This window comes from Crocodylus porosus, unplaced genomic scaffold (assembly GCF_001723895.1).
Source record: "Crocodylus porosus isolate Cpor-Errol unplaced genomic scaffold, CroPor_comp1, whole genome shotgun sequence".
NCBI classification, from domain to species: Eukaryota; Metazoa; Chordata; order Crocodylia; family Crocodylidae; genus Crocodylus; species Crocodylus porosus.
This window is the reverse complement of record NW_017728909.1, coordinates 27,026,973-27,039,010: the sequence shown is the minus strand read 5'-3', so window position 1 is coordinate 27,039,010 and position 12,038 is coordinate 27,026,973. Positions and strand designations below refer to the sequence as shown.

General features: G+C 43.4%; 1 protein-coding gene across 1 annotated transcript in view; it reads right to left on the bottom strand.

The window, feature by feature from the left end:
• The window catches only part of EGFLAM (EGF like, fibronectin type III and laminin G domains), a 90,074-nt gene extending 88,494 nt beyond the window's left edge, over positions 1-1,580 (bottom strand). The window contains exon 1 of the mRNA XM_019531983.1: positions 1,447-1,580. Within this exon, the coding sequence (XP_019387528.1) occupies positions 1,447-1,485 (39 nt within the window). The 5' untranslated portion in view covers positions 1,486-1,580. The remainder of the gene's footprint in view (positions 1-1,446) is intronic.
• Between the last annotated feature and the right edge of the window lie 10,458 nt (positions 1,581-12,038).

Genomic DNA, 12,038 nt, shown 5'->3' with positions numbered 1-12,038 from the left:
GAGGTGGTGCTCTCCCCTACCTTGGGGGTCTTTAAGAGAAGGCTGGATAGGCATCTGGCTGGGTTCATCTGACCTCAGCATTCTTTCCTGCCCAGGTAGGGAGTTGGACTTGATGATCTGTTGAGGTCTCTTACGACACTAGCATCTATGAATCTATGAACTTCTGGACTGTACAGGAACAATATTCTGCTGGGATGTGTATCATTGTAAATGTGGTGGCTCTGAGCAGTTTGAAGTTGACAACCCATGTCATGCTGGCTAAACATCAAAAAACACTTGCAATTTCAATACCAATGATGGGACCAAAGAACCAATTGATTTCCTGTCAGGAGAAGGACTTAGAGCACTGGTGAGTGACCAAACATCAAACAAGGAATGCAAATGTTAGAATGAGGACTGTAACAGAGCAGTCTGTCCCTTTATGAAGGAACAGTCACCCTTGTTAAGAAAGTCCAGTTTTGGGGCATTTGGGCTAGCAGCGGGCTTTAAGAGAGTAAGCAAGCTGTAAAAGGAACAGGTTGCTGCAAAGAGAGGTCAGACCAAAAGGGGTTCCCGTCCTAATGTCCAGGATGGGGCAGAGGGATTTTGTTTTATTTGTTTGATTAAAAGACTGAACTCTGTTTTAGAAGGCTGACTGAGTTGCTTCTCAAAGAACAAATTCCCTTGCAAAGCCAGCCGGCTAAGCAACTGGCTTACAAGGACATATAAACACAGGCAAAACTAACGATACAAAGGAAGCAGCTGAAATGCTTCTGAAGCAGGGAGGGCCAGGACAAGCCAAGGTTGGAAAAGGGAAGCTGTACTGAAAACAAGAAGAGAAGCTAATCAGAGTGGGGGGATGATATTTAAAGCCACACTGAAGCTTTGTGGGACATCAGCCAGTTGAGTATCTGTGTAGAAATGCTTACTTATTCTGTAAGTGGCAGCCCTATACTCTTAATCTGTGTTGGGAGGTGAACATTTTCCACTCCATGTCCCTCACATAGCCCACAGATTTGATGAAAGTAGAATGATTTTTGCTCTTTGTGCCTCTTTCATCCATCCAAAGTGGTAAAGCAATATTTACCTGCTCTATTCTACCTCACCTAGGGATCCTTGTAAATTAATTGTAAAATGCTATGAGATTCTGGGAATGGAAAACCACAACAAGCAGTTTAATCTTCATGAAATCCTCTTGCATTCAAACAAGTTCCCATCACAGCCTGCTTCTAAAACATAACTTATTGATTTTTAAAGACTTGGCTTAAATCACTTCTCCTTGCTTTCTACTGAGCTCTTCCTGGTCCAGTACAGTGTTTGTTACTAAGCTTGGGATCCAAAAGACCCCCTTGATAGTCCTCACTGTATGCTTTGTGGAGTTTACTTGGAACTGAAGAATGAGCCCTAGTTTAAATTCAATGTTGTAACTATATTCTACACTGTGAACAAAATTAAAGTTTTACTTACGGTGTATCCTGTGATGGTGCTTGCATGCTGTCTGGGCATTCTCCATTGTACGCTGAAAGCTGTGCAATTCAGTGAATCCAGCAGTATATCTAGAGGAGGCTCCAGCCTATCTGCCTCAAAAGGAAATTGATATTTTGTGAGAAGCTACAGGGGAAAAAAACCTCTCCCCTCAATAGTGAGGTACAAGGTATATATTTAAGGAATATATACATTTGCTGCCCTCCTCACCAGAGGAAAAAAATCCCAATCCATCTTGACTTTATAATAAAGTGCCAGATTCTGCTATTTTTACTCATGATGAAGAGTCTTTTATCCTGCAAGCAGCTCAGGTGGCGCTAAATCAGTGAGACAGAGTCTGATCCTGGGTTAACTGCTCAAGGCACACAAGTAAGTGACGACAACAAAGGGGAAGACTTAAAGTAGCAGGTACTTAAGTAGGACTAGTGAGGGGGTATCTGCTGTAACTTTCGACAGACTCTCCTCATCTTACTCATAGAATTCAGCTCATTTCTTTGAATTAGTGTTTGTGGGGAAAGGGGAACCATAGGAGGACCTCAGTCCACATTGGCTTCTCCCATTGGTATTAGGTCCACTAGAAAAATATTAAGTCCCCTTCAGTTCTGAGACCTGTCAAACTGCAGCACATAGACTTTCCTACTGGTTTGTAATATCAATTTCTAAATCTTACTCCTATGTAACCTAAATGCCTTTTCATGATACTGAGACAGGTGAAGAAACCTAGTAAAGTCATGTCAATTTGGCTCCAGTGGGAAAAAAAATCCCTTAATGACCTTAAAAAGAGTCAGATAGACAGACTGACCCACAACATCTTAAAAAACTCAGAACATTTATTTCCCTGCAGTGCACCAGTTAAACTAACTGTTATTACCAGTACAGACATATGGAAAGAAAATTCCCTGACAGCCAGGCCCCTAGCTACCTGGGTTAAAGGATTCTTTTAGTGTGTTCTATAATTTTTGTACACGTAACATTTTCTTTGATAGTCTTGCCAAAAATAGCTTCCAATTAACTGAGGAAAGCTATTAGCTTTAAAAACAAAGGTACTTTATCTAGTAAAAGAGTAAGGATCATAAGTCAACCACTACTGTAAATTAAATAAGCACTGACAAGAAACTCTATCAATCTGGAATTAAACTTAAAAAAACTTGAAGCACTGGATGAGCCTCTCCTGTAATTGTAATCAAAGCTCAGAGCTGGTGTCTAAGCTCAGGAAGCAAAATGAAAGATGTGGGTGTTTGTGTGCACATGCATGTGCCAAGCAATTACCTCCACTTAGTTGGAGAAACAGCACATATAGCAAATGTCACTGCATATGTTGAAGAGTTTAAGCCATCCTCCATAAAACCTTAACATAAAATACCATGACCCAATGCCCCAAACCTGCAAACTTTCAGGCAATATTTCCCTTAAAATTATCCAAAGTTTTAACTGAGTATCAGCTATGGGATCAGAAAATTTTAAGCACACCGTGGGCATGTCTACACACGTGCTTTAATGCACATTAGCCTATTTTAATGTGCATTAAAGCATCACAAAAAAACCCACGTGCTTTTGCTAATGCACATTAAAATACGCTAATCCGCCTACTTCTAGTACCTCACAATGGGCATACTAAATTTAATACAAATTAGCAAAAGTGCATTAATGAACATGTAAATGTGGCCAGTGGGTACATCTACACATACAATTAAGGTGAAGAAATAAATTCCAGAGCACTTTGAGCCAGAGTGAACTGCTCCCGGGTGCAGCATTTACACATGTACCCAAGACAACAGCAATCTGAGCTGGGGCAGAGCAGGCCTGAGCTGGCAGGTGGTGCAGGGGGTCAGCCCCAAGCTCTGGTGGCAGCGTTAGGCTGCAGAGGCACTGGCCAGTGCACGAGGGTACAAACCTGTGGAGCCTTGTGGCTAGGCAGCAGCACCAAGAATTTGTCCCCCATTGGTCACTATCTACATGTGCAGTTAAGTATTCTGTCCTAAAATAGTACTGTCCCCAACAGTACTATCTTATGGCAGAGATGATTAGTTTACTGTGCCCTCATACTGGCACACAGGTAGACTGTGATACTTTACTGTGGAGCTAATTAGTCAACTCCACAGTAAACTGCATGTGTAGATGCACCCAGTTTGTAGGTCGTCACCAACGTTCTTGAAATATGAACCACATATGGTAAAGACCCTTCATAAGCAACTGGAACAAAGAACTGATGAACATTTCCTGATTAAAAATAATTTTAATGGCAACTTTCATTTCTTCCATGGCAGCTGTTTTGTTATATTTAATGTTTCTAGTACTTTATCTACCAGTAATAAAAGGAAAGGCTGAGAAAACCTGATTTTTCAACAAGTTCTAACAAAATACCAAGTGAAATAAAGTTACTTTAAAGGTCATTTTCAGATGTGAGACAGGCCTAAATCAGATTTACACTTGTCATTTCCACCATCATATTTGATTTGAAGATAAATACAAAACTTAACACTTTACAAACAATCACCAGTATTGACCAGCAACAATAGTTTAAAAGAATAGGTAAGAGTCAAGTAGTTCAGAACAGTAGATCTGACAGTAAGAATTTATTTTGCATTATTGAACAATCAGGAAACTTCCCATTTTATATGTTTTCTTTCCAATAACTAGGCAGTTGGTGTGCTAAGGCTGTGACAAACATAAATGTTTTGCTGTTTTCCTTGTCTTGTAAACTATCTATTTATCTCAGGGGCAGGCCACATCCAGCACTTTCACCCGCAGGCCACATCCAGCACTTTATCCCGCGGGCCACATCCAGCACTTTCACCCAGCCCATGGCAGCCCTGCCCAACTCTTCCACCCACAAGGGTGGGAGCAAGTTGCCCATATATACAGCCCCTCGCCCCCAACATACCCTACTGTGCCTCACTTCCACCCCTGTGGGTGGAAGAGCCAAGGGTGGCTAGCAGCAGCTTCCAGGTGGGAAGCTGGTAAGGGATTGGCAGCAGGTAAGGGATTGGCAGGGGTGGGGGCAGGGCTGCAGCTGGCTGGGAGCGTGGAGCATGGGGCTGGTGGCAGCGCGGAATCCATGCCCAGAACGGCAGTGGCAGCGTGGACCTCTGCTGGGCAGCGTGTGGGTATGAGGCAGGGCAGGGCGGTGTGGAGAACTCCCCACACTATTTTTATAGTGCACAGCCCCAGCAGGCAGCAGTGCTAGCAGCAGCAGCAGGCAGGGGTGCACCAGGTACTTGTGCAGTGCTGCACATTGAGGCAAGAAGTGCAGCCCCCCGCCTGGCCATCTGTATTGCCAACACTCCCTGCACTCGCGGAGCATGAAAGGGAAGCCCCACACGCTGGAGCTGGCTGGAGTAGGGAAGGCAGCTGGCTCCAGCACCTGGGTCTTCCCTCCCAAGCCACATGAGCAGGGAGCACTGGTGATACAGATGGCCCAGCAGGGAGCTGTGGTCCTTGCTGCAATGTGCAGCACTGGCTGGAGCCAGGCACCAGCACCCCGAGTGCCCACCGCCTGCGGCTGTACCATGAGGGGAGTGCAGGGGACCCCACACCTCTCCCACCCTCCCTCACACCCAACAAACACTACCCACACACCCTACCTCCACAGCCCCACACATATACACAGCCCCCAATATACTCTATGCCCCCACACACAGCTATACCACTTCACAAACCCCCCACACATACCCCACACCCCAGCATACGCACACCCTGACCCTTCACCACACACCCCTTGCACCCTACACACATACACACACCACCACACCCTGCACACACATACATGCACACACCCCAGCATATACACACCTCCAACTACACCCACCCACACAATATAAAAACTAAGAATTTATTTTGAGTTATTAAGCAAGCACCACAAATCATGACAAATATGACTTTCATGACTTTCATCTGGACCTGGCCCAGGCTAAGAATCAGTACATTACAACCAAGCTACTAATTGTCCCCTTTGTTGTAGCCAATAGGAGAGTTGGATGCAGCAGAAAAAGCTCTCCCCTCTACTTTGTCAGGGTCATTCTTCTGTCATGCATTCAGGATAGACGTATATTAGAATACTGAACACCATGAAGATTTGGGATGTTATAAGCCTTGGAAACAGTAACGCTATTTAGGTACTTTGTATTTAGAAAGCACATTACTAAGCCCCACAATACCAAGATGAAAGAGACAAGTGCTAGTACTAGGCAAATGATGAAGGAAAAAAACATGCCCTGAATATCCCTTAGAAGTTCTAAAGCAATTCTCACTGAACATATGTGCATCCTTCTTGCATTTACTTTCAATGGACATTCTACCAAACAAGTTTGCCATGAGGAATCGTTGTGGAAAGGGCACGCTTCATGCAAGTTTAAAGAATATCCCTATAAAGTAGATTTCAAATTCATAACTGAAAATGTGCTTCAGACCAATAAAATTATTTACAGAAGTTATTTGGTGAATAATTTGGAATAACAAATAAATCTGGAAAAAAAATCATGATCCATTTGAAGACTATCTGCAAACACAGAGAAGCAACATCTGTTTAATAAAAGATCCACCATGAATTATTCACCCAGACCCACTAAGCATTATTATCTCCAGTTTGCAGATGATGTAACACAGGGAGCCAAATACTGCAGTTGGACCAGCCTAAAGCTACAATCCACCGAGTAACTCCTGATTTACACCAGTGAAAATAAGAGCAGGACTGGGCTTGAGAGATAAATGCCCCTTGCCTCCATATTTATTTCCTGTTCAGCCTCCCAGAACTGCAGGATTCTCTGATAACTGCCTTTACCAATGATGGAGACAATCATAGACATACAAGTCCTTCCACGTATATGATTTAATAGGATCCTGCCCTCAGTGGCATGGAAAACCGGGGCACTCTCTGGCATGCTCCCCATCTCTCCACTGGATTCTTCCCTGCCCAGTGAAACCACAAGATAAGCAGACATGCTGGCTGACTCAGTGTTAATTTATACAGGGTTCATTCTGCTCTGTGCCCTGTTATACAGGGTTCATTCTGCTGAACCTGGCCTGAGGGGGCTGTTGGGCTCAACTGCACAAAAGGAAAAAAACTTGAACAAATTAATGCTGACTCATTCATAATTAACTCATGTGGCTTTGTCTCACAGGGAAGGTATTTTGGGGCTGAGGAGAGTAGGAGTATCTGATAGTGCGGAGCTGTCCCTACCCCCAGCATTTCCCCATAGCGCTCTCATGCTTCAGCCATGGAGCTTGTTGCTTACAGATGGGCTTCTATCAGGAAAGAGAAATATGGGAGCATGTAGCTAAGCTAAAACTAAGATCTGCATGTATAGCTGCTTGCCTATCAATCACACAAACTGAGGGGGAGATTTTGAACCTGAGTAAGCTGAGGGATGAAATGGGCTACGTGCTCTATAAAAAATACTCAAGCCATGCAATGGCAACCGGCAACCAAGAAACAAGATGTGATAGTCCCATAGGTTCTACAGATCTACCTAATGAGCCCACAATTCTCCTCAAGAAGAACTATGAACAGTTGAAACCTGTAAAAACCATAGAATGCATACAGCCTAATGCATAGCACCAGCTTTATTAAGACATAAAATACCAAGACTTTAGATTAAGTTTGTAAGTTAAATGGAAACCATCCTGTACAAACGTGCTAAATTCCTTTTTCTGTCTCCCTGACCCAAGTACTGCAAACCAAGTCAAGCACATAAAGTATGATATAGTCAAAATGCTTTTCTGAAACAGGAAATGGAGTTACTGCCTTTAGTCCCAAAAACAGATCTGTTGATCTGTGAGGAGTATAGATAAACATATTAGGACTATAAATAAGAATAACTGTTGTAAAACCATATCAAAGATGAGGGACAGCCAGATATGAATCAGCAATGCTGACTGCCATTCCTAGATTTACTTCACTGCTTGCTGCAGTTTAGTTTACTGTTGTATGTTAATAGTCCCTAAGGATCTGTACTTCCAAGGCAAGATAACTAAAACACTGAGAAAATGTACCAAACAATTCTCTCCATGACTGGGGAATGTGGGGAACAGATAAGGCTACCTCCTCAGGTCAGAGACTTTATCATCTTTAAAAAAGTCTACCTCAAATCAAGAGAAATTAAAATGGTGATAAAAACGATTTTAGATGTGAAGCCTCATTTATACTGTGGCTTCCATGAGGTTTAGCACTAGTTTATCTGAACAGAGTTAAAACCAGAGGAGTTTCTGTAACCTCCCATGGGTGTTCCAGTATTCTCTTGACCTGTGATGTGGCAAATCTCCAAGGACACAGTGTGGGCCAACTCCAGCTTTGCAACTGTTGCCTTCCTGTGACAATTTCATGAGTGATGATGTGAGTCTGCTTCCTTGTATTTCTAGTATGAAAAACTACACACTAGTATGGTTGTCTTTATGATGCTGAAGTGAATGGCAGTTAAAAGGCACCTTTTGGCAGAATCTACACCATGACCTTCTTGGGCTCAGCTGCAATATGCCCAACCACACCATACAGTGCTGCACATGCTATCACCCAGGTTGGAAGCATATAGCTGTGTCCTAACAGAAGAAGATGGGTGGTGATCTAGCTAGCATTGACTAGCCCATTTTCAATACAGCTTAGATGCAGTTAAGAATTTCTGGTTCAGACAATATCATACATTAAACCACACAATGTACTTGAGATCATCACTGCCCAGCACAGTATCTCTGTTGTCTATTTGGCTAGGGACAGACATTACATAAAAATCAGTTTACTTGATCAGAAAGTGTTTTAAACATACAGTATAAGAGATGGCAAGTTCAGTGCACATAAACCAGTTTCAAAATGGCAGAAACTGGTATAAGATAGACCTGGTTAAATGTAGTATCAGATTTAACTGATCGTAGTTAAATCTGTTTATGCAATGCCTGTCCATGACCCTTTCCTGGTTTTAGTTAAACCAGAGTCCCCCAGAATCCCAAATGCTTTTTAGCCCTGAGCTGGGCTGGGCTGGGCTGTCTGCACCAGAGAACAGGCTGGCCTGCCCCTGTGTTCCCTAACCAGAGCTCCTAGGGAGGCTACATGCACAGCAGAGTTTGCCTGGCTTTCCCCTGCCCCACGCCACTTCACTCTTCAAGCAGGGATCCCCCTTCCCTCCCTCCCATCTCTCACAGCATGGACTCCAGCCCCATGGAGCCTAGACAACATGTGGTATGCTACCTAATGTCATGAGGTGTCTGTGTGTGTCTCCGATTTCACTGGGACAGGCAGAGAGAACAGTCTCCACTCAGGGCTTTTTGGAACTAATCAACAGGTCAGCTGGTAATGTTCCTCTGTTCCTTCATTGGAAAAAGCTGTTTAAGAAGACCTTGAACTAATGAAAGAGGCTTCTGTTTTGTTGATGGGCTGATAAACACTGTGTTATCAGCTCCCTGATGGCTCCCTCGCCTGGCCTGTTTGCAGACAGTATAAAGAAGCAAGAAGAGGGAGATTGTAAAGCTTGGTATCATCAATGGATGCACACACTAAAAACACCCCTGCCTTTGCCTCAGAATGCTAGGCAGGAGCTGGAGGCTGACAACACTCCCACCCCTTGAGCAGTGAGGGGGCAAAAACCTGGGACTGTGCAGGCAGGGTGGGTGTCTAAACCCCTCCCTAATCAGAGTGTCCTGCCTGGGCCTAGCCATGCCCCCTTATCCTCAGCACTGTCCAAGGGAAGGGAGGGCTGGTCTAGCACTGCCCCTCCACCCTGCCCCCAGCTTCTAACCTGAGCCAGTGCAGGCATATGCCTGCATTTCCTCAGTCCAGAAGGAATGCCTGTACAGTTGCAAACCAGTTCAACCTAGGCATGTTAGACTATCCTGCAAAGATTGAATCAATTCAGGCTCAGGCTTTCTGAATGTTTGTCCCTAACCTTTCTGGCCTCCATTCTCCATGGATTAACAAGAGTCTGACAAAGATTTTACTGCATGACTGAGTTATTTCTGGGATTTAAAAAAAGTATCAAACTTATATTTAAAAAAATGGTCATACTTCTGTCACTGTCAAATCCAAGAACTAAAAGCATCCATAGAAGCATCTAATGATTAATAGATGTATTAAGCAATGCTGAACAAAAATTCAGATTTTTCATTTGGCAGAAGATTTAATATTTCAAAATCAGTTTCAATCTGAATTGCAATGAACACAAATATTTTAAAGTTGTGTCACAACATAGAATTTCAGTAGAAATGGGTTTGGAATTTTTTCATTTTGGAACAGCAAAATTTTGTTTTGAATTTAATTCTGTTCATTTGTTAATGCAAGTTAGTTTCACTATCTAATATGCCAGTAGTATTAGAATATTAAATGTCATGAAACCATGTAAAATATTAAACGTATAAAAGTAAAAGCAAACCCATTTACTGACATGTCATAATACAATAAAATGGAACAGTAAAAGGGACAAGATAGCACTATTCACATAAATCCACTTGCATCTCTGCAAAGATAGTAAACCAAAGTCTTAGATCTCTCACACAGGAAAAAAAAAATTAAAAAAAATCGCCATTATGGACTGTTACCGTTATGTGGCATAATATGAAATAGTCAAAATATTTTATTACTCTTATTATAATGTTAGTCATTCAATGCAGCTGTCAGTTAGTGCCAATTGAAGCATCTACCTTTTTCTAAGTCAAAGTGTTTTAATGAAACCATTTGAAACTTTGCCAATGAAATAGTAATACAGTTACTACAAACATATGACAACTCAAGAAAAAATAATAACAATATAACATTCATAAAATAAAATACAAAGCTAACTCATGACAATCCAAAGTAAAATTTTCAAAAAAACCCCACCCACTTCCCAAAATGCTCTTCACAGGTGATAATGACCCTACTCAACAGACCTTTGTTCCAGCTGCTATTTAGTTCAGCTGTGTTTGTTTCCATCTCAAAGGCCTGAGGAAGGGTACAGTCATACCCAAAAGTTGCCTAGGGCTGTGTGAAACAGAACCATTTAATTTCTATGGGACAGCATTTCATTTCAAGTTTTGTTTTGTTTCAAAGCACTATTCCATTTCGTTGAAACTGTTTTGCTGTTTCAACGCTGTTTCCCCATAGGCTATAATGGGGAAACACAACTACCTATAACTTCTTCATTTTTTGGCAGATTAATTTATTTTAAAAGTGATTTGTAAATTCAAACAAGCATTGAACCTCACTAACCTCATCACCAGAAGCTAACTTCCTATACCCCAAAACACACTCAATGGATCCAGGTCATGCTATGACAAGACATGCAAAACCTGCCAGCAATATCTCCAGGATGGAGATATCTTCACAATACAGTACATATCTCCATCACGGCACCAAGTGCCCTCATGGAAATTACATGGAGACACCAAGCAACAACTGCGCACCAGAATGAGTGCACACTGAAAATCTATCAAAGACAACAACAGAACACCACCTGTCTCCAGTCTCTCAGGCCTGATCCTCAAAGGAAATTTACAAACCACTTTTCACAGATGAGCCTATGAACTGCACTTAATCGACTTCCTAGGTACAGAAATTCATGGACTCAGTATAGACATTGGAATTCTAACAAACTACAACCTGCCAGACATCCAACACCCCAGGTACCTCTCCACTTTTACCTGCGCAGCAACATCCTACTTTTACACCCCACCCCAGCCTGTCCCTCATCCCCCGATACCCCCATTTCCATTTTCACTGACTGACTTTCTTGCCTGCATTGCATGCCACCCTCTGGCTTCTTTACTATTCCTTCCATCCAGAAACAGCACACACACCAAATACAGGTGCTTCCTCAGCTTGACAAAAGATTTTTCAACCTGAGAGCTAGCATCCCAGGCAGCTAAACTGAGCTTACCTGGAGCCTCACAACTCCACTGCAGCCAGCAAGCCTCAGGCCTCTCAAAGACATGACAGGTCTGGGCTTTCCCCAACCAGGACTGTGTGCATGTGTGGGGTGGCTGGAGGTTATGGTGCCTCCTACCAAACTATCACAAGGGGGATCATCAGTCCTGGCATTTTTGTGGCTGCTGCACTGCCAGCAGTCCCACAGGGTCTCCTGAACCTGGCAGAGTGCAGTTCTAGTGGTCATGCCCAGGACCTGGGGCCTCCTCCTTACTCATCACCCCAGCCCATGCTTCCAAGTTCATCCTGGCATGGGAGTTCAGCAAGGACGTATTCTTTCCCTGCTGGCTGGCCAGCTCTGAGTGGGGCATTAAATGGTTTTAAAAAAATAAAAAAAAGAAATAGGTGCAGATGGAGTGAGGAGGGTGGCTTTCACTCCATCTTCACCTGGAGCTTGGGGAACCCCAGCAGCGGGAGGTTCACCTTGAGGAACATCGGTTGCTCCACCAAACCAGGATTGAAGCAGGTGCGGTGTGGTGTCACAACATCCCCAGCAATGCTGAACACGCTCTTGCTCAGAACACTAGTCGGTGGACAAAGCAGGTGTTCCTAGGCAACTGTGGCCAGATCCAGCCACATCTGGCTGCAGCTTGCCTAGTAGACCAAGGGGTTACACAGCAGTGGCTCCACGTCATGGGCAAGTTAAGCAGACACCAAGGCCTGAGCGCTACCTGCCTGATGGGGGGGCGGG